At 40.5% G+C, this 27965-nt stretch overlaps 1 protein-coding gene across 3 annotated transcripts in view; it reads right to left on the bottom strand.

Moving 5' to 3' along the window:
• Positions 1-1362: 1362 nt before the first annotated feature.
• Positions 1363-27965, bottom strand: part of LOC131060156 (uncharacterized) — a 223472-nt gene continuing 196869 nt past the window's right edge. Inside the window, exons 7-8 of one of the 3 annotated variants that reach the window (XM_059209337.1) lie at positions 12202-12243; positions 1363-1899 (exon numbers count right to left, since the gene is read on the bottom strand). In XM_059209337.1, coding sequence (XP_059065320.1) covers positions 1678-1899; positions 12202-12243 — 264 coding nt within the window. In that variant the 3' untranslated portion in view covers positions 1363-1677. Of the gene's footprint in view, positions 1900-12201; positions 12244-24017; positions 24115-27965 lie in introns of those variants that run through there. The other 2 variants (XM_057993274.2, XM_057993276.2) reach the window with 2 other exon arrangements.

Genomic DNA, 27965 nt, shown 5'->3' with positions numbered 1-27965 from the left:
ATATATATACATGTACAGACGAACCCAACCCAGGAACCCAAAAGGCAAAATAAAATTTGACTGAACCCACGATCTGGGTTCGCATCCTCGAACCCACTCCCAAACCCGAACCGGTAACTTAGCTCCTATGTAATGTTCTCACCACCAATGCACTTTCCTATCATCCTTTTATATATATCAGCGTAAAATTCTTTGAAAACCATTTTCGTGATGTTCTAGCTAAAGCATCCCAAACCGGCATGCTTTATCATATCCATGAAATGGAGTTTAGCTCTCGTCTCATGCATTTGAAACATTTTTAAATCATAATTCCTCTCCTTTGGTTTCCCTACTGTACTATATTGAAAATTAATGGATCTTGGGGAAGAGCTGTACTTCAATCACTGAGAAGGGTGAATACTCCACCCTATAATGCCAAGAAATAAACACAAGAATGCTGCTCAGGACTTTTCCAATAGATTTAAATGTTTATGTGAACTCTGAGATGGATAACCTAAGGAACACTAGGCATTCACAGAGTTTTAAAGTGGACAAGAAACCAGCTTCTCTGATAAGCATGATGACTCACAAAGCAATGACAGATTCTCAATTCGTTGCGTATCTAGACAGTACAGAATTTTCCTTAGAAGAATATCTGTAATCAGACTTAGAAGCTCTAGTCCAAGCATATGGAATTGTTGGGAGTCTAAGTAAGAACTTGGACAGCAAGTTACATTTCATGCAGCAGGAGAATGAAGATGTGATACCAGCAAAGACCCAATGGATTTCCCACATCTGGCAAGCGGTGAAAATTGTCTGTCAGATTCTAAATTATGTGATAGTAGTTTTGTATGTTTTTAAGTTCTATGGTGCTTCCCAGCCCATAGTGAATTTTGAAGCTATACAGAGTCATGCCAATTTCTGGACGGGTCTTGAATGTTTAAGTTCTCTACCAGTATAGCAACCAGCTAGATATGGATCAAATTTGAATGTTGGTAAGGATAATTATCGGCTCTGATACAATAGGAACAAGCATGATTTATTATGTAAACTATGATGTGGGTGGACTAGCAAGGCTCTGTTTCCTATTGAGCATGGTCACACAGTTGAAACCTAAGGTTTACAAAATTTGAACAATATATACAGGATGAAATGAAAATTTTCCTCATTCCAGTAGTGGAGTTTCATATGCCTAGGAAGCATGCTGTTTTTGAGTGGAATCTAATATTCTTGGTTCACCTCTATATAATATCAACATTTTATTTATCCATAAAGAAAAGCCAGCAGCGGATTCTAGATATAGCAGCATAATTTCCCATTCATCACATACAACTACCTTGAAAAATGAAAACAAACCATACCGTTCAATAATGAAGCTCATGATTGAATAAAGAATAAATTCTAATATATTTGCCGCCTTTTCAAAACTAATTACAATTATAAGATGACTTAAGAATTCAATAGGGTACATATCTATAACATTTTTTTTAAGTGCATAGGTGACTATTGGACACAAAAGAATTTCCCAACATCTCACATAGTAGAACTAACTCTCTCGCTTGTGGAATGGAAACTACTTATTTTACACATAAAAACTGACTACAAACTATAAGCATGTACAGTAAGAAGAACAATGACGGAGGGTGTTATCTTAAAATGAGATGCTAAATGTACAAAAAGAACCCAAGTTTCAATTGATCAGTAATCCAAAGGTAGCTGCCATTCATCCTTGACATCAGATTCCTTAAGTGCTGCTTTTTTAACCCTACTCTTATTTGAGTATTTTTTCTTCAATAAAAGGTTAGGTTGCCTCTCAAAATCTTCATCCATCGATCCATAGTCCTCAATGTTGAGATTTTTTTTCCTTAACTTGGCATCATTCCATACCTTTGCATGAAGGTTTGGAGATTCCCAGAGACCCTACAACGCACAAACAAAATGTTTAACCATTATAAAATCTCTAAGCCCTTCCTATTACTCAGTAATACTCGTCCCTTTTTAACTCTTCTTTATCACCATAAATAACAAAACAAGAAACACCATGCACTTGATACAAATGTCACTTTTGAATATATTCACTAAGGTGACATCTGCTTATTAGTATTCCTGGATTGTTTTGAATATGACAAATTTTGAATTTGTTATAGATTTTGCTGATGAAGCAAGGTTGCTGTCACGGTGAGGTGATAATTTGTGGAAAAAATGGTGAGTTCAATTGCAGGAAAACATGTCAGTTCCGCAGTGAGTACACAAAGCACTAATGTCATCTTCAAATGCATAACTGAGACGTGCTTACCAGTACAAGAATTCCAGGACAAGCATTGATCTCTTTGTCCTTCTAAAACAATATTACATTGCAATCAAAAAACACGCCTCTTAATAATCACCAATGAATTGTATCATAAATCACAAATAGACTGCAATTTGCTCAACTTTATACTTTGCAACTATATTTGCAGAATATGCAAGTATAACACCAACAATTCCTCAATATCTATGCTTGCAAATATGGACCAAAGCAGGGGTATGCCAGTTTTTTGTAGAAATAGAAAAATCAGGGCAGTGATGGTTGTTAGGGGTAAAAACGTATGTTAGTACGAATAATAATTATAAGTGTGTTATGTGTGTTTATGTTTTGCTGTTGCCGAGAGGTTCCCGTCGGGTAGTTGGGAGTTGGTGATAGTTGGCAACTTGGCCAACTGTCGGGTCTATATATTGTTTGGTTGGAACCTCGGTAGGGGGAGGATGTATGGACAATTCTGGACATTCGAATAAAGATATAACTTTCTGGTCTAATTATTATCATTTGTCATTTATGTTATGAGGTACAATTGTTCTGTTCCATGAATACTTGGTACGTGCAGGAAGTACTGTGTTATCTGATTGTTCACCAACTATACATTTAGGACTAAACATTTTGGCGCCGTTGCCTGAACGAACCTGGAGATAACCATGGCGATAGGCGGAAGCAATTAATGGGCCGACCATTTAACCAACAATTGATTGTCGTGGACAGCGACACGCACGAAGAGAGTATTGCGGAAGAGGAACGAGAAGATCAGTTGACGACAGACTTGGTGGAGTTGTGGGATGTGTCGGTCACGTAGTACGTATGGCGAGAGGCTCAGGAGAGAGTCATCTCGGAAGGTACGGTACGTGGTGAACTCACCGTCAGCACCCCTGTCTTTGACATACTCGGAAGTATTCCAAGGTTACTCGCTAGGAATTTGATTGCACTCCAAGACCAAAGGGAGGAAACGGCAAAGGAACTTCGGTGGCAACAAGTTCTCCGACGGTACGAGGAATGGAGTCGTAGGGAGGAAGAGGAGAGGGAGACCAGTCAGCGTCATACCTCTGGCACTTGATGCCCCTACGACCGAACAAAGACGAACGTACCACTGCTACCGAAGGAGTAAACGAGGGAACTGTACGGCATTCTCTCTGCATAAAAGAATAGGCCGACAGGAGACGGCGACTAAGAGAGGTTGTCGACTCGAGGAGTCCGGAGAAACATAGCAGAAGTCGGAGAGTGAGTCGGAGTCGTAGTCGAGAGAGGCAAAAACCGTGTACGTGGAAGGAGTTGGCCGAGGTCGCCAGGAACCTGCCACTTCCAAACGTAGCGGAGGAAGATCTCGCCGGCCCCACACTCGACGTCAAGTGAAGAAGACTCCAGAACCGAATCACAAAGCACCCAATCGGAATTTTCCGAACAAGGAGAGGAGGCGGTACGAGACCTGCATGAGGAAATCGCCACTATTTTCGAAGCAACATTGTCCGGCATTAAAAACTTGTCCTTGTCGGAGGGCATCAAAATAGGAAGATCAGTTCCGGAAACCCCGAGAAGGAGGGACTATAGAAGTGAAGGTGACCAAAGCTTGGTTGGCAGGGGCCCAACCAAAACCAAGAGTGTACGGTACCCTCCGAAAACATAGTACCTTCCTGGCATATAGCCATTTCCAGGCATTGCACAGAAAAGAACGATGGCACGCACCTCGGAGAAACAAAAACTTCCAAAATTCATGGGCAACGAGTCAGAGGACCCCGTACGGCATTGCAAGACATGCGTCACCATCTGGGAAGCAAATGGCCAGGACAACTGGGACTACTGGGTGAAGGCATTTCCGGCCACTCTACGAGGAATAGCTATTGACTGGTACACAGACCTTGATGCTCAGCATAAAACATCCTAGAGCAATTTGAAGAAGGCCTTCGAGGAAGAATTCAAACTCCTATGGGATGACAACGAGATTGTGGCGGAAATTGACAACACCAAACAAGGAAAAAATGAAAGTGTGCGCGCATATAACAGAAGGCTGAGGGAATTGCTTAACAAAATGGAGAACCAGCCGACAGATGGCCTCAAGAAGCGGTGGTTTGTGGAAGGATTGGTACCGTCCCTGAGAAGGACGATGAAAGTAGTCCCTCCGCCATTGTACGATGAAGCATACAACCGCGCCATGGATATTGAAAGTGAAAACAAGACATCCCGGGGGAAGTGACGAACCAGTGATGGTGACAGCACGGACAAAGACAATGACGGGGGATCCAAAATCGTGCAAGCACTCCGGAAGGATATGATGAGGATGATGGAGTTAAAAGGTGACAAAGAAAGTGGTAGGGAAGGAAAAGAACTATGGTGTACTGACTGCAGGACTGAAGGACACACTAAAGGAAGTTGTCCCTGTAAAGTTTTCTGTGACATCTGCCAAGTAATGGGACATTCCACTAAGGAATGCCCGTACAACTTGAAAGCACGGAGCACACAAGTGCTCTACGCCCAACCCGACCAAGCCACACCGCCGAAGCCAACAACAAACTCTGACGCCTCACCTGGAGGGTACAGAAACAATCGGGGTAACAACAGATCCAATAATAACACATCGAGGAGCAGAATTCAATACGACAAGAAGGGGCGACCCATAACTCAGTGCAGGAAGTGCAACGAATGGGGTCACTTTGCCCGAGAATGCCGAAACGGAGGTGATGTAGGAAGTTTGTTGTGCAGATGGTGCGGTCCAGGAAATCACGAGGACATAGATTGTCCAAAAAAAAGGGGTGAACATGCTCGATGTGGAGGGATCAAGAGAAGACGTACTGGCAATCACAAGGTTGCAGAACAAGAAAGCCATGTACCCGGACCCTCGCATAGAAAAAGAAAGACTCCAGGAGGCAAGGGCGGATATCGAGCGGGCGATGGCTGGAGAGCGGAGGGCCTTGCACCTGGCTGCCGATACACCAGTCCGGTCGGAACCAGAGAAGAATATCATCAAGCAGATGTTACTGACCACAATACCCGTACGGGTGTCGGACCTTCTACAGACCATGCCACAGTTAAGGATGGCTCTGACAAATGTAACCGGGGACACTACCATCAGTCAGGAACACCAAACGATGACAAAGTCTGGTACGGACCTGTTGTGACGTATTCACACATCGCCCCATTGCAAATGGGGACCCCTACTTTTTGCTTTCTGGGGTTTGTTTTTCTAGGGTTTTTAGAGTTTTGTCTGTTAGCCTTTGCTTTTCGAGTGTCGCTAGGGGGATCACTGGATAGCAGGTTCTGCTTGAGCTAGGTCAAGTTGGTGAGTGATGAAGTCTGGAATGTCATCCTGATCTTCAAATGCCCTGAAATTTGGCTAAGTCTGGAATGTCCTGATCTTGAAATTTGGCCAAGTCTGGAATGTCCTGATCCTGAAATTTGACTATGTCTAGAAAACTGAAGGATCCTCCAAAAACTATATTTTGCAATATAACTCCTGGAGGTCCGAAACCACTCTCAAACATCCTGACAGTATATATGGAATATAACTTAAAGTATAAGAAAAAAGAAACTTATACTTAAATGTTATATTCCATAAAATGATCCTGACGGAGAGACCAAAATGTCAAATTTCGCTCCTGACCCTTCCAAAGGGTCCAGAGCGAAATTCTCCATAGGACATTCTACTTTGACCAAAACCTAGAACTAACGCATTCCTAGGCTTGAACGAAGGTAAAAGCGCTTGTTTGAATGAAGAAATGTGAAAATGAAGTAAGGATCTTGGCCAAGATTAGGAATTTCACTCCTGACCCTTCCAAAGGGTCCAGAGCGAAAATCCTTGTACATCTCAATTTATCACTTGTCAAGACCAAGTTCATAGTTTCTAAGGCATGCTTGGAGGTGCTTTTTTGTTCTAGCCTTGTAAAGATTGAAAGATGAGGAATTCTAGCCTAAAACATGAATTTCGCTCCTGACCCTTCCAAAGGGTCTAGAGCGAAAATCCTTATAACTCTTGTTTTCTTCCTTATTTTGGCTAGGCGTTGGCTTGATGGGAGATGAATGGGTATGTTTTGCCTTGAGAGGGAGTTTGATTGATTTTGAAGAGCAAGATTTTGGCCTAAAGGAGAATTTCGCTCCTAACCCTTCCAAAGGGTCCAGAGCGAAATTCATCATAAACTTCATTTGCTACCTTGTTTGACCTTCAAACCTTCTTCCTCAAGTGGAAAATGATCTAAGTTTGCTTCTTGAAGTGGTTTGAACTTTGAAAAGTGAGTAAGCTAGCCTAGAATGAGATTTTCGCTCCTGACCCTTCCAAAGGGTCCAGAGCGAAAATCCTCCTAAGGCTCATTTCCTCCCTAGTTTGACCAAATTTTGAGTTGTAAGGCATCTTGAATGGAAGTGTGGACATGTTTGGACTTTGAAAATGTTTGAAAGCCTTGAAAAGATGAAGGATTTTAGCCAAGAAGGTGAATTTCGCTCCTGACCCTTCCAAAGGGTCCAGAGCGAAATTCCTTGCAAACCTATTCTTTTGACCTTATTTTGGCTTAAGACCTTATCCCTTGGGTGAAGGATGATGTTTAGTTACCTCTTGAGGTGATTTTGAGTTGGAAAAAAGAAGAATCAATCCCAAATCATGATTTTCGCTCCTGACCCTCCAAAGGGTGCAGAGCGAAAATCCTCCTAGACCTCATTTCCTTCCCTATTTGACCAAATTGTGATGTCCAAAGCATGTTGAAAGGGGAAATGGACATGATCTTGCCTTTGAGAGTGTTTGGAAGTTGTGAAAATGAAGGATTTTAGCCTGGAAAGGAAATTTCGCTCCTGACCCTTCCAAAGGGTCTAGAGCGAAATTCCTTACAAGCCTATCTTTTTCACCTTTCTTGGGCTTAAAACCTTGTTCCTAGGGCGATGAAGGATGCAATTCTACCTTGCAAAGAAGTTTCAAGTTGAAAAAATAATGATTTTTGGTCAAGAATGAAAATTTCGCTCCTGACCCTTCCAAAGGGTCTAGAGCAAAATTCTTAAGATCACCCTTTTTCCTTGCAAATCAAGTCAAGATTCTGGTTTTTATGACCTGGAGAGGAGTGAGGCAAGGTGTTCTAAGTCTTGGAGGTGATTTGAAGTTGAAAGGATGGTGAAATAGCCCTAAAACAAGATTTTTGCTCCTGACCCTTCCAAAGGGTCCAGAGTGAAAATCCTAAAATCTACCTATTCCTTCAAATTTATGCTAAGCTATGCCTAGACCAAGGTAAAAGATGCCCTTGTGATTGCCCTTGAGTTGATGGTTGTCTCCAGAAATGATGATTTTAGGCCAGAGGAGGAAATTCGCTCCTGACCCTTCCAAAGGGTCCAGGGCGAAAATCCTTCAATCACCTATTTTGCCTTGCAAAATCAAGATAAACTTGGGTTGGATGAGAGAAGAAAAGTGTTTCCTTGCCTTGTGAGGTGGATTGAAGTTGAAATGATGAAAAAATGAGCTACAAACAAGAAATTCGCTCCTGCCCCTTCCAAAGGGTCCAGAGCGAAAATCACTAAAACCATCCTTTTCTTCAAATCTTGTGCTAAGTCAGGCCTGGACTAGGTTGAGAAAAGCTATTTGGAATGCCTTGGAAGGATGTTTGACCTTCAAAAATGCGAATTTTGAGCTAAAGTTGGAATTTCGCTCCTGACCCTTCCAAAGGGTCCAAGGCGAAATTCTTATAGGGTCTGTTCCTGGAGAAAATCTTGGGCAAGTTTCATGTTAATATCATTTTGTTGATGATTTAAGTTGAAAATGCTATGTTGAAATGAATTTATCATGTGTCCTTAATCATCTTTTGGTTTGTTTTGGCAAATGAAAGAAGACCAGGCCAGGATAAGGACGACCTTCTCCAGCCTAGCATCAACAAGAACGACCTTCTCCAGCCCAGCCTCATCAAGGACGACCTCTTCCAGTCCAACATTTGAAGGAAAGACAAGGTGGCATCCCAGTCATCACTCCTCCAATCGGGTTGGTCCATTTCAGCATGTCCAAATTCAATGTACCTGACTCATCAAAGATGGCACTAACTTCGATGTACCTACCCCGGCTATCCATTGGTCGAATATTCCAGAGAAGACATGTGTCCAAATAATGCAATTATTTCATTGGTCAGAATTAAGTTTGTTGTAACAAACCCCAATTAGGGTTTCATTGTAAAATCTTGGCCATTGATCTCAAATTGATTTGAGCCATCGAATTGTATTGAGGGCACTATATAAGCCCTGGCTCCTCATTTGTAAAGGCTAATAGTTAGTCGGTAGTTAGAAGGTGAATAGTTAGAAATAGTGAATAGTCAGTTAATAGTATAGCAATTAGAGTAGAATAGAAAGAGAAGGCAAAGATTGTTGCCAAGATGTTGTTGTAAAAGACTTGTAAAACTTCATTGAAGAAATGGTGAAATTTATGGGTCGATTCAACGATTTGCATGGTCTCTATACTTCTCAGATTTGATTTCATGTTATTAGATGAGTGGAAGAAATGTGTTTGATTGATGTTGAAATTTGTATATCCATACTACTAGCAGTTTGTTGATTGCAGACTTGCCTTGTGTAGTCAACTGGAATCATTTAGCTTAAGCCTAACTTCAATTGTTGCTTCTTCACTGATATGCATCAACCTGATGGTGTCTATGCTTGTAGCGATGATCTGAACATCATAAAGCTTTCCTCCGAAGATCGCACTAACCTTGTGGAGATGGTCCTGGGATGTCAAAACAAGACTTAGTTAGAATTTCATCAAAGGTCATTCATTGCTCCTACATTCTTAGTGTCAAAATTAGATCCTTTCCTCGCCCTCATCCTTTTCCTTTTTTTTCAAAATCTAGACTAGTGAAATCCTGTGTTCCAGTAATATTCAAAGCGAATCAGACGTTAACGTCATTGAGTGTAAGTCCCCTTGTGATTCCAGCAAATCACATCATACCACAAAGAGCTTATCCGCATGTAGAGATCCTACATAACAGAACCTTGGAGTTACTCTGACTAATCCTTCGGCGAGATCTTCAGCAGTTAGGAACTTTGTTCAAGAGAGGATAAGGTACCTTTAGGTATTTTATTCTGTGTTGGTCATGTACAAAATACACATCAACAGGACCCGGTGAAGGGATCCGATACGGATGCCATGAACCCTATGCTACTAGCGGTGGGCGTTGGACAGAAACCCGCAATGGTAGAGATGGATATATTGGGACAAAAGTTGACAAACACCATTGTGGATGGTGGGTCCGGAGTCAACGTACTGCCGGAGGGAACTTGGCGGAACCTTGGCAAGCCGACTCTATGGCCACCAACCTTCCACCTGGTCGGTGCAGATCAGCACGACATCAAACCCCTTGGCACCCTCATGGCACAAAAGGTGGTAATTGGGACACAACACTTCCTTCTGGATTTTGTAGTCATCCCTCTGGAAAGGAAAGTGTACGACGCTCTTCTAGGAAGGGGGTGGCTGATCATGGCCAAAGCTAACCACAACTGGAAATGGAATACGCTTTCAATCGAGAGTGACGATCATAAGTATGTAATTGATCTAAGGAACCAGTCCGTTAGCGAAGAGCTCACGTCATCGGACTCCGACTCAGAAGATTCAAATAGATGGGAGTGGGGTTCTGCAGGAGACAAAGGAGGGAAAGAACCCAACGAGGAAGGAGTGTTGGAACTGGACGAATGTTCCAAGGATGGAACCAGTTCACTGGCGGGACTTTTTCATTGGCAAATGGAGGACTTTGAGGTCTTCCACCCAGAGTGTCACATGCTTCAAATATGTGAGATAGGAGAATCAAGCGGCGGGATGGAAGAACAATCCTTTTCCCTAGAGTGCAGTAGATACCAAGAGGGAATGGCACGGATGGACAACATGCCAACCCACCAGTTTGAACGGGATAAACCCATCAAGTACGAGGAAAGAGATGTGAAAAAAATCAATCTAGGAAAGGACGAGGACCCGCGGGTGATACTCGTAGGGGATGACTAGAACCCCGTACTAGATCACTCGTACAACGTACGCCAGTCGAGGGAGTGTTTGAGTTATCTGTACGGCGTACGGTTGGCAAAGAAGGGAGACTGGCATAGCCCGTACGGTGTACAACCTTCAAGAGGAGGAATACCGTATGGTGGAACATTGCACCCACAGGAAACTAAGTCATACGATCTTGTACGACTACCAACGGATAAAGGAGAAAGACCGTACGGTTAGAAAACAGACAAACCATATGTGCAGGATCTGTACAATCCCCTCCTTCGCGGTGTTTGTACACGCAGGGAGCGGTTGTATGAAAAGTTTGAGGGTATCTGTGCAGAGATTTGGGCCATCCATGTGAAGCTGAGTGAAGAGTTGGCACAGGTTGAAGAGGCTGTACGACCAGGGAGCGGAGGTGCATGAGTTAATCCGTACGGTGTAGAAGTAGCAATCCATCCAATGGTCCGTACCAGTATGGCAAACTTGACAATGGCAGAGGAGGCCGCACTAGGGAAAAACGAGGTTGCCGTATAGGTAATTGGTACTAGTATGACATGTTCAGGTACTGGTACGATGAGCACTAGTACAGTATCAAAAGGTATTGGTACGGTTCCAGTAGAAACTGGTACGATGGCAACAAAAACTGGTACGATGTCGGTAGAAACTGGTATGGTGTCGGCAGAAACTGGTACGACGATAGCAGAAACTATTACGACGACAACATAAACTAGTACGACGACAGCAGAAACTGGTACGGTGTCGGCAGAAACAGAAACTGGTACGGCGGCAACAGAAACTGGTACGGCGGCAACAGAAACTAGTACAATGTCAGCAGAAACTGGAATTGGTACGACGACAATAGAAACTGGTACGATGACAACAGAAACTTGTACGGTGTCAACAAGTACTGGTATGGTGCCAACATGTACTGGTACAACAGAAACTGGAATGGTGCCAATAAGAACTGGTACGGTGCCAACATGTACTGGTATGACATAAATTGGTACGGTGCCAACATGTACTGGTACGACAAGAATTGGTACGGTGCAAGTAGGAACTGGTACTGTGCCAGCAGGAACTAGTACAGTACTAGCAAAAATTGGTACAGTACTAGCAAAAATTGGTACGGGTGACTTGGAGGCAAAAACCAGTACGATACCAGCAAAAACTAGTACGGGTGACTTGGAGGCATTAGCAACCCAGGTGGCGACGCTCACTTCACAGCTGGAACAAAAAGATAAAAAGCTACTAGAAGCTGCTCACATGGTAAAGAAAGCTCGGGAACGACAGTTAATGGTAGAAAAGAACCTGAAACTCTAGGCCGAACAACAGCCTCCTATTGCGACCACTACAGGGACGCCTCCTCCCTCTTCTCGGTCTTAGCTATGTTTTTCATTTCAGTTTCTCTTGTTTGAGTCGTCTAGAAGACAACTACGTTTTTGGGGGGGCTAATGTTAGGGGTAAAAACGTATGTTAGTATGAATAATAATTATAAGTGTGTTATGTGTGTTTATGTTTTGCTATTGCCGAGAGGTTCCCGTCGGGTAGTTGGGAGTTGGTGACGGTTGGCAACTTGGCCAACCGTCGGGTCTATATATAGTTTGGTTGGAACCTCGGCAGGGGGAGGATGTATGGACAATTCTGGACATTGGAATAAAGATATAACTTTCTGGTCTAATTATTATCATTTGTCATTTATGTTATGATGTACAGTTGTTCTGTTCCATGAATACTTGGTACGTGCAGGAAGTACCGTGTTATCTGATTTTTTACCAACTATACATTTAGGACTAAACAATGGTCATATATATCAATTTCAGTGACCATTGGAAAAAAAACAAATTTACTAGAGTAATTCACAACAATGTACGAATAGAAATAAGAGTAACATTTCTATAAGGAAAAGTTATAAGTGAACTAAGCATCAAAGCATTCAAAAAGCTTGAGGTTAGCACTTATATAGGTGTTTTTTTGTTGCAACCTATACCTGAAAAAGAAAGTGAGATTTAATCCGCCTTGACATGCTTTGCTGTAAGTTAATAACATATACAATTCCTCAAAAAAGGCACAACAGAAAGTAAATTTAAAACTAATGTCTATTCCATTCATAGAAATATCTAGCATTTATCATGCCTCAAGTGTGCATGCACTGCATTTCTTTCTTTTTTGGTAAACGTTTAGCCATTAAATGCACTATAGTTGATTAGGTAATATATTAATATGAATCTCATAACTTCCTCAAAACAAGCACATGTAACATAAAGGAAATTGAAATTAATGTCTATTTTCCATTCATAGAAATATCTAGAGTTTATCATACCTCAATCACAAATGCACTGCATTTCTTTCTTTTCAAGTAAAAGTTTACCCATCAATGACATATAGTTGATTAAGCAATATATTAAGATGAATTTCAGAAACCTACATTATGGATTGCTCTGATACTGCTATTGTAACTTTCCTTTGGTGAATATCTCCTTATTTGAGGCTCAAGAATTTTGAATCTTACGCCATATTTCAAGTCTATAAGCATGCATGTACATTTTACATATTATTCATGTGCTTTATGGTACCTTCTCCTTCTTAATTAGAATTATTATTATATGTTTGAACATCCATATGGGACACTTCATAAGGAATATGATAACTAGGATGAAGAGTGTATAGGTCTAATAAACACCCTCAATTTTTTTTGAAAAGATGGGTTAGCTATCATCAACTGAAATGAAAAAGATAACTTTCTTTCCGCTTTTTGATCACCCAAATCTCAAGAAGGGCAAGGTGAGAGCATATGGTGTTCCAAAATGCTACTAAACTGAAAGCAACTTCTGAAATGAAAGCATCAAGCAGCAAGCCGGCCAAACCACTTATTCAATGGGATGCACTAAATACAAAAAAGTAAACATCCACTTATTCAGTAGGATTTGCCAGTTATGCAGTATGGGAGAAGTTGAGATTGAGGATCATTTCATCTTCCGTTGCCCTGTATACTATGAGATCAGAGGCAGATTCTGTGGCCTTTTCAAGGGAGCTCAATCCCTCTCCACATTTTTCAGATACACAGACCAGAGGTGCCTTGCTCTCTATATTCAGGAGACCGTTAGGCTCCAAGACCTCTCATTTCAGCATCAGCACCACGACACTATACAGTCATGTCAACTTGTCACCTCCTTCTTCCCCGGGACTCACTCAGCGTGTAGCACCAAGCGCCAGCTTGGCTCCCCCTCTAGCCATCATCGGTCAATGATATCCAGGAGGTGTTCTCTTCAGCAACGGTGCTCCTCCCCCTCCAAGAAGTGTTAGAAGCGGTCCGGGCCTCCTGCTAGCTCTATGGATTACCCTTCTGTTTTGAGGTTCTTCTCAGCGGAGCAGACTTTGTAGTTGGGGTTGGGAGTTGGGGTTGTCCCGGGTGGGACTACCCTCCCCTCTTCCTCTCTCTTTCCCTTCTTTCGGTTGTTTGCATTTTGTGTTCTTGTTGTTTTGTTGCTCTTCTTCGGGCACCATTTGGTGTCCCTGCTGTGGGCTGGCCCTCTTTCTGGCTTTTGGCAGTCCCTTAGTGTGATGTCCCCTTTTCTAGGTGACATGAGATGAGCAGGGGTTGACCTACCATTCGAGTTCCCGTAGGTCAATGACATGGTTAGGGGACTCATTCTGAGAGTCATGGAGCTTTGCAGCGGCTCTGTGAGCCATTTTGAACCATCAGACGACAGTTCCTATTTTTTAGGGAGAATTGGCAGTTGACTGAATGACCACCTGGGGGACTGTTGACGTGTATTTTGTACACAATCATACACAGAATAAAATACCCAAAGGCATCTTATCCTCTCTTGAATAAAGTCGCTAACTGCTGAAGATTTCGCAAGAAGGATCAGTTAGGATGACTCCAATGTTCTTTTAGTAGGGTCTCTACGTGTGGATAAGCACCAGTGGTCGTTGTGATTGCTGTGTCATCAAGGGGCCTTACGTTGCCAAAGATTTTTTTGCTAAACTAAACAAGCTTTTCAAAAATATCAAAAGGATAGGGTTTGCAAGAGGTCTAATCTAGTCTAACCCTAAGAATGACTTGATGTGGACTAGACTTGGTGAGATTCAACCAACTTCAATATTGCCATAAATTAACAACTCAATTGAAATTGATGCGATCTTCTAAGGTAACAAATGATTTTTCAATACATCAAAGATCAGGAACACTACCACGAAGGTACATATCCAAGACACAACAATGATTGAAGATTTGAGTGATTCCAATATCTCCAGTCGACCACGCAAGGCGTTCCTACAATCAGCAAGAAGCTAGTGGTTTGGAAAGCGAATCCTACCAAAGATCAAGTCCAACACTTTGTCCTTCGAATTAACACACTACTTTGATTGAGAATGGTTCAAGAAAAATGAACAACCATGAAGATAACCAAGAGAATTGCAACAAAACACCATAACTTCAATATTTTATTGATTTCAAAGCCATCATGTACAACAATTGTTTGAATTCCTTTCTCAAAACTCAATCTTGCTACAAAAGTAAATTGCTTCTAAACTCTAATCTCTTTAATACATCAATAATTTCCAGCTCTCTCTAATTTCTAATGATCAAATGAAATGAAATGAGGGTATAAATAGCATCCTCAATTACAATGAACGGTCCAGATCAAAAAGCAGATCAACGGTCAAGATCATGACACCTAAACCCTAATTAGGGTTTGTTACAAATAGCCTCCTTTTTACTGAACAATATTAAATGCATAGCCAAATATTAAATTTGGCACAAAAACCTAGGAGACATAGACCAATGACAATTAAGATGCCATGTCATCTATAACAACCTTTCATCTAGAATCTTATTCCCTTTCCAATGCTCCTTTATAGCATATGCAATGAATCTTGATACGATTCCTTCGATCTCAGCAATTGGAATCTCGGGAAGATTCTTCATTCTTTCTTCCAAGTGGATGACCTGATCAAATGCCTCGAGAAGAGCAGCGTCCCATCCAGATTCAAGTTCCTTAGTCTTTTCAATCAAGAGCATGGTAGCAAACATCTGGTCCTGTTGCTCATCTGTAATATTAGCGTCCTTGCAAAAGATGACCTTGATTCTATCTTCTAATTCCTGCAAATCCACATCTGTCTCAACTTCGATCCTCCTGTCAAGAATAGTACGCAGTACCTCAAATACTTTGTCCTGGATTGGGTTGATCACCTCCTCGATATGGCTACATCTAGTACTGATGTCCTCGAAGAGAACTTCCTTCATCTGGAGTAAGGTTGACCACTCTGTAAATCTTGCATTTCCTGATGAAATCCAAAGGCAATCTAGAATGCATCTTTCTTTTCACTTCAAGATCGTCTATGAGACTCATCATGAAATCTTCTATCTGAAACTCATGCTTAAACTTCCTACCGACTGTCTCCTCTATATATCCATGTGGATCAAAGTTTTCTCTCAAGGCAAAGAATGAAAAAGAATACAAGGCTAACTCCTTCTCTACGTCATCCATGGCTAAAGCATTAGGACATACCTCAACTGAATTGCCCAATATGATAGGTACCGGAACTCCATTCCCATGCCTGTGTCTGAACGCCTTCGCATAAGCTGCCAACTGTCTTGTTACCTCAAGTAACACTATTCTGTCTGTCGGATACCTCGGCAACATGTATGGAGGTGAAGGACATCCATGAACTCTGATATAAGTAAACTTTGGAAATTGGATAAACCAAGCACCGTACCTCTTTACTAGTTCCTGTGCATCCTGAGATAATCTGTTGTGAATCCCGCCTTGCAACGTCCTTGTGATGTTCATTGTGAAGGTATCATTAACTAACTTGTAGTTGCTTCCTAGCGGATGATGCAAATGAACATAGGAATCACAAACTCTGACCTCGCCGGGTCCTCTTCCAATCACTCCTCTGTGAGGTAGTCCTGCGTACTCGAAGCTCCTGATCAAGGCATAGATGACGTATAAACTCGTGTGGAAGGACTTGGTAGCCTTGAGTCTCCTCAACTGTACGTCCAAGCAATGGCTAATCATTCTAGCCCAATGTATTGTTCCTTTTCCCTGAACTATCACCTGGATAAAGTAGAACATCCACTTTTCAAAGTAAAAAGCTTGAGGTGCACCTGTGACTCGGTTGAGCATTGTAATCAAATCTCTGTACTCCTCCTGGAAATCAATCCTATGTGGTGTGTTCGGGATCTTGCTCAGGCGAGGACGACTCTTGAGTAACCAGTTCTTGTTGATGATGCTTAGGCAAGCATCTGGATCATCTTCGTACATGGACCTGGCTCCTTCTATGCTCTTGTAAACCATATCCCTGTGCTCTGGAAGATCGAAAGCCTCACTTATAGCTTCTTCTGAAAGATAAGCTAAAGTGTTTCCTTCCTTGGACACGATCGTTCTGGATTGAGGATCATAATGACGAGCGCACTCGATCATCAACTCATGACACTGTACTGCTGGAGGGAAACCGGCCACCTTAATGATGCCACTTTCAATTATCCTCCGGGCGACAGGTGATGGCTTGCCAATGTAAGGGACCTCTCGAAATTTCTTTGTACTGAAGTTGCCCAAGTTGGTATCTCCAATGTTGGTCCATTTAGACACGATCTTGGTCTCCACTTCTTCGGTCTTTTGATCTTACTTCATGAGAGCTGGACGACTGGTGGATGCTCCCACCTTTGGGGTCGCCATACCTACACAACATTTCATAATAAGAACTAGATTTTGCCATGTATAACATAGATTAGATTAATTTTAGGAAACTTCATGATAAGTCCTTGAGTTATCATTTCCTAAATGACGATTGAGCTACTGAAATTCAAAATTTCAAAATTCAAAATTTTAAGGCTATGACGATCAAAAATTCAAAACAAAACATGACTTTGCCATACCTCTCTTAAGAGCTTAACTCTAAAATGTAAAATAAAGAAATTCGCCCAGGCAAAACCAAAATTTGAAGCTTCCCCACGTGATCTTCCTCAAGCGAATGTTCTCCTTAGCACTTCACCACCTTTGGGGGGGTCTTTGACGTGATGATAGCACGTTTGCCTTACTCCTAACCAAGGTTCGCACTCCCCTTTTGATGATGCTCGCACCACTTCCTTTGCTAAATTCGCACTTCTCCTTATTCTCCAAAATCGCATATGAATGAAGGTTCAAATGATGATTTAAAAATGAAATTTTCACCCTTCCTTTATAGGCGCTTACCTCTCATTTACCTCTAGGCCGACTTGGTAATTAAAAGAAAATTTTAAATAAATTTAAAGGCCGACTTTTGCAAAATAAAACAAATAAACCCCAAGCGCCCCACCTTTTATTAATAATTAATTAATTAATTTAATGCCTTTATAATTAATTTTTTCGATTTTTTAAAAGGCAACAAATAATTAATTAAATGCCATGGGTTATTTTTTAAATGCTAACTTTTAATTGAATTTTTTAAATTTATCGATTTTAGCATTCAATAAAATTCAAAAAATGTATTTTAGCGCCAAAACTGGAAAGGTGGAAAGATACAAACCATATCGCTCTGGTCCTTGACTGAGGGACAGGAGCGAATTATCATCTTAGTCTTGATTCTTTTGTTTAAAATCTTCATCTCCATGTTGAAACTGGCACATTCGCTGGGAAACTCGAGCTTGATTGACTTGATTTTGTGGATGAATGTCCTTTGTGACTAATATCGCTCTGGTCCCTTAATGAGGGACAGGAGCGAACTTCCATTTTAGCTCAATTTTGCGACCTTTTGACGTTCACCTCTTTTCTTGTCACCTTCCAAATGATGTTCTCGATCTTGTGTACCCTTGCTTTGTCATGATTTTGAAGGAAAATAAGTGGTTTGATGAAAATCGCCCTGGTCCCTGACTGAGGGACAGGAGCGATTTAGCTTCTTGGCTTAACTTGATCATCTTTTGACGTTTAACTTCCTCGCATATCATCTTCTTAAGAACACCTTGACCCCTTTGCAACCTTGCACAATCGTAGTTTGACGTAGTTTTCGAAAGAAATGGCCAATATAGTGAATATCGCCCTGGTCCTTGCCTGAAGGACAGGAGCGATTCTTGGTATCCTGGGCTCATCTTTGTTCTCATCACTTTGCAATCGCCTTCACAATGTAGAATGAGGTCCTTTGATCCTTCTCGAACGTATGAAATGTGATTATCATTTAAAACTTAAGCCTCCATGAAGATTTCGCTTTGGTCCCTGACTGAGGGACAGGAGCGAATTTGGCCATTTGGTGCAAATCGTTCATCATATTAACTTGTAATTGTCTTCAAAGTGCAAAACGATGTTCTTTACTCCCTTTCAAACATTTAAAATGTGAATGGCAACTTAAATTTGGCCTCATTTAAATATTTCGCTCTGGTCCTTGCCTGAAGGACAGGAGCGAACTTGGGCATTTCAGTGCAAATCTTTCATCTTTGGCGGTCTTTGATACTTCGTTCTTCGTCGAGACACCTCAAAATGTCCTTGCCAGCTTGTATCCAGACTTAGAGTGGCTTGAATTTGGGTGGAAGGCATGATAATTAACATTTCGCCCTGGTCCCTGGCTGAGGGACAGGAGCGAATTTGATGCTCTAGGCTCCATCACACTTTGCTAACTTCCAAAATTATCTTCAATGGACCCGATGTGGACCCTTTCACCTATTCTTGGCATGAAATTCATTCTAACTTGGTGAAAAATTGACCTAAGGCAAAAATCGCTCTGGTCCCTGACTGAGGGACAGGAGCGCCTAGGCCAATTTGGGCCTCACTTTGGTATCTTGTAATCTTCAATTTGTCTTCAACGAGTTCATTACACCCTCTTTGCTTGCCTCAAACTTAATGTTCACTTGATCTTTGCTCAAATTTTGCCTTATGAGGAATTTCGCTCTGGTCCCTGGGAGAGGGACGGGAGCTATCCCTGAATTTCGCCCTGGTCCCTGGCTGAGGGATAGGAGCGATTTTGCTTCAAAGTCATGTTTTCCTCATGTTTGCGCTTCCAAATTATATTCAATTGATGAAACATATCTCCTTTGATCTCCTCAAATCGTCAAATTGTTCAAATCCTGCAATTTGATTTCGAGCTCCGGTCCTTCACTGAGGGACAGGAGCGATTTTTGCTCCTGGCACATTTCCATGCTTGTGAAATTCTTCAAATTATATTCAACGGAAAGATCATGCCTCCCTTTATCACTTCCAATTCGAAATTCATCTTGATCCTGCAGAGATAGTAAGATTTTGAAAAACAAGCTCCGGTCCTTCACTGAGGGACGGGAGCGATTTTGCTCCTACAGGCCAAAATATCAAGATTTTGGGAGTTTAATCACTTCACAAGGCAAAAACAAGTCATTTCCAATGCCCGGGATCAATTATCAAAATTTTCAAAATTTGGTCAAAATTACTCAATCGGACAAAAAATCAAAATCTCATCATTCATACTTAGACAAATTTGGACTCTGCATTCAAAATTCCAATTGAAACTAGACCAACTTACTCAGCCTCTGGCGAATTTACTTTATTCAAAATTGCATTCCACGAGAGGAAGCTCAAAAGCTCAAAATTGGACTGGACTCTGGCCTGAAAACACAGTAACAGAAACCCTAAGGTTTGACCCTAGTTCAGACAACTGGCATACTAAACCAAAACCCTAAAAAGCAGAGAGAAAGGCAAGCAAAAACGAGCAAAAAAAAGAGGGGGTCCCCATTTAAATGGGGCGATGTGTGAAATGGTCACAACAGGGACCAAGGAGTAGAGCAGGATCCTTTTGAGCAGTTACAGGTGTTTGGAGAGAGGTTCCTACTTTTTAGGGCGATTCCCTACTTTTTAGGAGGTTGTGGCAGTTTCCATATTTGAGGTTCCACAGGACCATACCATGGTTTCAGTTTCAAAAGATTTGGTATGTTTCCTAGTTTCTAGGAGCATCCCTAGATTTTAGGGATAAGACTGCCAGTGGATCCATGATTTCCGACTTCAATCACAGACAGGTGGCAGGTTCTGTTTCAGGCTTTTGGAGTCATTTGAGCCTTCTGCAGCTATTTGGGTTATATTTTTAATATATTTAAATATAACCTAAGTTAGCGTTTAATTAATTAAATAAGGCTACGTTTATAGCCATTTTGGAGTAATAAGGGGTTTTTGGCTTCATTTGGATGCATATGCCCATGTGTTATAGCTCGTTGGAAAGGTCTTGAACTTTTCTAAATGTTTCCCATTTGTCAGGGACCCTTTTGATGAACAAAATTCTTTTATATTAAAAAAGTGGCATTTTCTCTATACTTGGCGACTAAAAAATGAGAAATAAGACTTTATAAGCCTAAGCGCACTTTTCATACACTTTTAGGGTTCGAGCTAGAGGGAAGGAGTTATAAGGAGATGGTAACCTAATTATCAAGCATCTTTTACACATTTTCATCTTTGATTTGGAGAATTTGCTTTGGAGAGCGATTCAGCATCTGGGACGAAAACCCCAGGGTCTTGCCTGTCTGGGACGTAGCCCCCAGCACAGTGGTTATTTGGTTCTTGCATTTAGTTTTCAGTGCCTTAGAGTTGGTACGACATCTTTTCTGGAGGATTCAGTGGACAGAGTTAGGGTTCAACGTGGAGATTGGGGTTTCCAGCTTGGCATCACCTAACAGCCGTACGGCTGTACTTTGCAGCCATTTCTCTTCCCACCTGGAGCTATGTAAGAGCTTTGGAAGTTTGTGGCAGCCTCCTTATTTATTACAGTATTCACTCTTCATCCAGGTTGGACTCACTGCTTATTGTAATCTTCCTGGAATTGTTTGGAATCACTATCTGGATAATTATTTGATTTAAATAATCAGAAATCTGCTTGGTACGATTCTGATTTGGCTGTGTATGAACAATTATTTCCAGTACTCTTTTCATGTACTTGTTCTTCAATTATTACTTGCTGAAAAACTATCAAAACATAAAAAGAATTCAACCTTCTGCAACTTCTGTCTATTTCTGGAAGATTATAGTAATAAACAAGAAATTCAATTAAAAATAATTAAAAGACTTACAACAGATCAGTGGTATCAGAGCATAATCCTGCTAGCCTGTGGGGTGGTAATTACATTCACTTGGTGTGATTGGATTTGGTTTTCAGTTGGACATAAAAAGAATCATCATGACACGGTTCTGTAAAAATAAACAAGCAGGAAGGGAATTTGATCAAACACCTTCAAAGAGTTCAAGGCACACTAGAGGTACAACTACATCTAAAAGTACAAGGAGGCCCCCTGTTAAAACATTCAATGATACGGTCATAAGCAACTGTCATGGGTATTGCTCCCTTCCAAAAAAGCTACAGGATATGCTTACCTTCACCCAATTTATGGGTATTTTGGATGAAGCTGAAGATGCTATGAATTCATATCAGCTACAAATAAAAAGAGAAGAACCGATTGACTCATCCATAAATGAGGTTTGTAAAAATCTCTATGAGGAATTTGATGAACATGCTACAAGGGATGAAGTGGTACCTATGAATGTTGAAAACATGTCACAAAGGTATGGCAACCATTCTGATTTTTATAACAGCAGTCCTTCATATGAACACAATGATGATTCAAAGGTCATGGCACATGAAGAGGAAGTGGTAGGAGGGATTCCTACAATTGGCACGCAATATATGAGTGTTAAACAAGAGGGATGCAAGGGGAAAACAAGCCATAGCAGCCCTGAATTTTATGATAGCAGTCTTGCTACTGAGCATAATCAAGATTTCGATGCTTTGGTGCATGAGGATGATGGTTGTGAGGGGTCATCTCATGCAAACACTCATTGTTTGGGTGTTACTGATGCTTTTGATATTGAAGATACATGTCATAATGAGTCTGATTTTTCAAATCAGACCTTAGAAGATGGGAACAAAACAGAAATGGTGATGGTTCCGAGGAGAGTTTGACGGATGTGTGTGAGTCTATCTTGATAGGGGAGGTGTATGTTGAACTTGGCAAATCAGCAGCCTCTAGCATGTCATTCGAGCCACCCCACGAGGTTCATAACAAAAGTGATATAACTTCTCTTCCTCAAGATATGGCAGCCTTTGGTCAAGAAGAGAATAATGATTTGCATTCTAGACTTGAAGGTACACATGGTGCAATCATGGGTTATGATAATGTGAATAATACAATCCATCATAAATCAGATTTTGTGCCTTTTGGGACAGCTGATATAGAGCAATCTCAGAGGATGAATGAAGGATGGTTGGCAAGAGCCAAGCAAGCCAAGCTTCAACTTCAGAACATTCATGATACTCATCACCATATTGGTAAGGAAGAACATGAGCTATCTAATTCTGATTTTTCAGCTGATATTGGTTATTTTTTTCATGGTGGTGATGGAATTGATAATGAGGCTCATAGTGGACCAGCCACTAATGAGTTATCCTTTATTGGCATAGAAGGTGTTCCCAATGCACCTTTCATTTTGTCACCTCTTTCATATGATAAGGCAGCATTGTACTTATTGATTGGTGACTCAGTTTTCTTAGATTTGACAGTTGGCTATGAAGATCAGTATGTAAGGGACTTCATTTGTTACATGGCTCAACAAAACATTTACTTAGCAACCTTTAATGAAGGCACATTAATTTGTGGAAATATAGGTAAAGTTACAACAACTGTTTGGAGGTCTTGGAAAAGTATTCAACACACTTTACTTGTTGAAAATTGGCTCATTGATGGATTATAGTAATAAAAAGAATTCAACCTTCTGCAACTTCTGTCTATTTCTGGAAGATTATAGTAATAAACAGGAAATTCAATTAAAAATAATTAAAAGACTTACAGCAGATCAGCGAAGGGATCCATCAGGGATCTTTCACTTAGACCCGCTTTGTGGTCTTTTGTTGGACATTAAATAAATTTATCTTATCTTATCTTATCAGCAGGAATTACAATGGCACGTCTATTTTCGTGCGGAAGCTTAGGGGGCAAATCCACTTTTTAGTGGTAAAGCTTATTTAAACTTAAAGTAAATAACAATGCTACTTCCACTTGTCCAGTGATGAGTTGCAATAAGCCACTTTTCAGTGGGGTAAGTAATAGTTATAATCAAAATCAACTTACTGGCAGTACAACCATCCACTTTCCAATGTGATGCTTAGAAAAATAAACCCTCATTGGTATGACGCTTCAAAGGGGTACAAGATTTATCCTTAACCATCAAAATCACTGAATAACTGCTGTAAGGAGTGCTGATAAGACAACAATGCTGATACAAAGTGTTGATATGTAAAAACGATTGTTGAAACACTTCCAAAGACACCCACATTTAAGATTAGATCTCCCAGCTAAATAAGGAGAACAATATACCTCAAAGATGATGGAGATCACTAGCACATGTCTGAAAGTACTGGTAAATGAGCTGCAACAGAGCTGAGCAGTAATCAAGCACTCAAAAATCTTTTCTACTTCACATTTAGCACACGAAGATAATCACCAGTTAGATTGATACCCAATCAGCAGCCCTAACACACCTTATAAGCCATGGAAAGTATAAAACATCATGTTGCGAAGGCATATCAGATATTTGCAGGTTTGTGACCCCCTGGTACAGTAGGTACAAAGACTGTACAGCCCCCCTTAAAGGCAGTCAAAAACCTAAAATGCAACCCAAAACAAGTGTAAATTGTCTACAAAGGTCAAAGCACCCCCATATAGCAATGAAAGAACCTTCAAAATGCAGTGCTTGGGTATTTTCACATGCCCAGCTCCAAGAACTTATAAACCATGGTATAGCCCAGCTGGAATGAAGTACAGGTCCAAACAGCAATAAATACCTCTTTGAATGTGTATGATTTGAGGGAAAATCATCACCACTGCTCAAACTGTCCTCAAATGATAATCATGAGTTTTCTTAATTCAAACAAGAGGTACAGCCAGCTACAAGTGAATGGTATGATCTACAAAAGAATCCTTCAAACCAATAACCATCAAATTTCTCTACAATTTTCACAAAACTCTCAAATAATCAGCAATATCAGAAAACATCAAAAACCTCCATTATGAAATCCAAAAATGAGAACTTTGCTTGAATCCCAATAGTGATTCTTGAATGAAATTACACTCAATCCAGCTAGGGATTAATTTTTCAAATTTAAAACTAGAAATCTAGACAGCGTTTTTGTCCTCTAAAGATCATGGAAGAACTCACAGGTTCAATCCAATAGCATAGCAGTAACAATAAACATATGCAACAATAAGCCCTCTCAACCTAGGTTCAATCCAATAGCATAGCAGTAACAATAAACATATGCAACAATGAGCCCTCTCAACCTTCTTTTATAGCTTTTGGAAAGAAAACAAGCAATTTGAAATTATAAAAATTCATTTATCCCTCAAAAGACCTTTTTATCTTGTGTCCACTTTTGAGGGGGACATAAAACAACTTTATTAAAATATCACTTAAGAAAATATTTTATCAACATACATTAGAAACTTAAGTGCATATTTTAAATATTTCACCCAAGTTTCGGAAAGCACTACAACAACATCAGAATCCAAATATGACCACACCATGATGAACTGAAGTAGTGGGAAAATGGTCAGAGTCAACTTCGAGACTTACAAGAAATATGTGCTCTAAGAAGTTTGGAGAATACCCCAAGAGTCCGAAAACACTTTTGAAAGTGTCATTACAATCCATACTACTAATTGGGCTCATTGCAATAAATAGAAATCCTAAAATACTGAACCTGCATCCTCCGGGAAATTTGAAGTCTCCTTTCACTTACCAATTAGCCTGTGGGAACTCGGAAATTGAGCTAAAAGCTCACAAATCAATTCTGCTCAAATTAGGGACTTTCCCCACCCAGAATTGCTTGCCCTCAAGCAATTGCAGTCTCAATCAACAATTCAACTCTAAATGATGAATGTAATTGCACGATCCCTAACCAATCTTGGAGGTTTGTGCACTCCTGTTTGAAGCACTATGTTGTGACACACCTACAAATTAAACCTCCTTCATACTTCCTAGAAAAAGTGCAATAAATCTTTGCAAGTTTTCAGTGAGCTCCTTTAAAATTTGTCCTCTTTTATGATGATTTCTTTGCATCGTTTTGATAAATTCAATAAGGTTTATGTTAACTCTTTCATTTTTAACTTCTTGCACTCCAGAATAATGGTCATAACTGTGTGGTGGTCTGCTGTCCACACCATGAAAGCAAGCTGAAAACAAGAAATGACGATTGTCTAGTGCCTGAATTCCCATTCAATACAACACTAGGTTAGTAGAAATACTAATACCCTTCATCTAAAACCATAAACTAACCTTTTCATTTGATTGAATGGTCTCAACGCTGAAACCAGCAACTTACAATCTGCTTTTCTCAAAGTCAGCCTCCTAGAAGTGGAACAACTGTAGCAAAACTGAAAATCCTCACCTTTCCAAGAATCACCAACTTCGCAGAATTCCAATTTTAACTTAAATTTTTTCTCCAATCCACTTGTAAGCAGGCAAATGGAAACATATGATGGCTGTTTGTAAAGTAAACAGCAGCATAAATTCTGAAATTTCAATTCTTAACTTCCCATGGTACATTCCTCCCATCATCTTGATGATCTTTTTCGCACTTACTCATCAAATGAGTAGCTCCACCATGCTGATGTTGCACTACTCTGATCTTCATCTTCACTTCATCAAGAGATCATTTGATGATGGTTGAAACTTCAACACCCAAACAATTGCTCTCCCAACAACCAATCTCAAAATCTTCTTGTGGCAATTCCACAAAGTCTACTATTATGCCATGATGATCCAATTCATTATGATTCATGGTAGGAAGTAATCCATCATGGGAAATTTGTCCTTCCCAAATAATATCAACATGCATCTCATAAAGAGGATTATGAAATGCAAACTCTACATCCATATCAAAAAGGGGATTATAAAAAGTTTGGAAATTACTTCTATCTTGTTTATGCCCTTCTTTCTCTTTTCTTGACTTTGTTTCTTGCCGATGATTGGACATTCTCCACATCATCTTGCATGTGGCAATACGAGGTCTACCTTTGGACATTTCTCTTAACACAATCTTTCTTCCATCATTCTGGAATTTCAGCAACATGGGTTTCAAATTGAAGGTGATCTCACCTAGAGAATGAAGTCATTGCATACCAAGAACATTAGTGTCTCCAGCATTCACGACATAGAAATCATCATTGACTTTGTAGTGGTCCAATAGCAGATTTCACGTGCAATCCTCTTTGAGCAAGACATTGTGAACCCATCTGCAACCATGACTCTAAAAACTCCAGAAATTTTAGTCTTGAGCCCTCTTTGTGCTACAACTTCCTCATCAATGAAATTGTGTGTAGCACTTGTATCAATAAGAACAACTATTTGTTGCCATTTTAGCACCCCTCAAACCTTGAAAGTATCATTCTTTTGTAGACTTGATATCCTAGCAAGGGTGGCTTTACATTCCTTTTCTTCCTCGGACTCTTCCGATGATTCTTCTTCCTCACTTTTCTCCATTTCAACTTGCTAGTCTGAATTTTCTGATTCAAAATTATCAGCTGAATATGCTTCCAATTGACAATTTTCACCTTTCTCAAAACATTTATGGCCTAGGGCCATATAGATCTTTGCATGTAAAGCACAATTTCTTTCTCCTTAGCTCTTTTTGGAGGTCTTCATCCATCAACTTTGAAGAGAGTTCTTTGGTTTGACTTCATTCCTTGTTAACATGTCTCTTATCTTTCTCATGCTAAACGGCCTTAGATGGAAACTTACTTTTGAAGTAGCAAGTTCCATACTCCTTGCCTTCCTTATTGCTTCCTAATACCCATCCTCTAATTGCCTCCATTAACCCTTCATGGGAAAAGACTACTAGTCTTCTCTCTATTATGTTTGGAACCATGACAATCTTTGAAATTTTCAAATGTAGACATCCACAATACCATGTTGTCTTAACTGTGCAATCTCTTTGAATTGCATCTCAAGGTCCTTATCAAATCTTTCAATGAGCTTGTTAGTATACTCATTGTAGGTGGTGTTCAAATTGTGGCCTAGTGTCACCAAGCTGTTTTACCAACACTCATGAGTTGCTCCATCCAAATACAACATACCAAATTTGATCGCATCTTCTTCTGGCATTGGTCTTAGGGACAAATAATTGTCTAACTTTTGGACCCAAGCACGAGTTGTGCACTTGTCGCTCCCATCAAAGTGTGCCAGGGTCACTTTCCCCAATGCTTGTTGGTAGTCTGTTTACACAATAGGACCTTTGTTCTCAATCCTTCCACCACCCCTCTTCTTCCTCTTATTTAGGAATTGGTCTAGAGACAAAATGTCTTGAATCTCAGAAAGCAATAACATGTACTCTACATACCCAACCCCCAATTCACCCACCGAAGGAATTTGGGCCTTTGGAACAACTTGTGCTTCTTCCCTACATGGAAATGTAGGTTGGAGGGGTCTAGGAACAGCCCATAAGTTGCACCAATAGTGCATCTATTGGTGTTCTGCTGATTGTTGGTGTTGAAAAAACCTAGTTTCACCATTTTGAGTTTGAGTAGCGTAGGGCATATTTTGGTTGATCTTGGCTAACATTTGAGACATCATATCCAACATAGCATCAAAATTCCTCTCTGAAATTAGGATTATCTGATTAAACTGCTCCTTCATCCCTTTCTGTCATGATTCTAGGTGGGTTGTGTGGACTCTAATCAACTGTCAATGTCACTATAACACCCCATTGCTGAAAGATCCCTGACTAGAAATCTAATCCAAACTGCGGATTGTTTTCTAATTCAAATTCTTTGAC

Source organism: Cryptomeria japonica, chromosome 7 (assembly GCF_030272615.1).
Source record: "Cryptomeria japonica chromosome 7, Sugi_1.0, whole genome shotgun sequence".
Taxonomy (NCBI): Eukaryota; Viridiplantae; Streptophyta; class Pinopsida; order Cupressales; family Cupressaceae; genus Cryptomeria; species Cryptomeria japonica.
The sequence above is the reverse complement of the archived record's forward strand: the minus strand, read 5'-3'. Positions and strand labels throughout refer to the sequence as shown.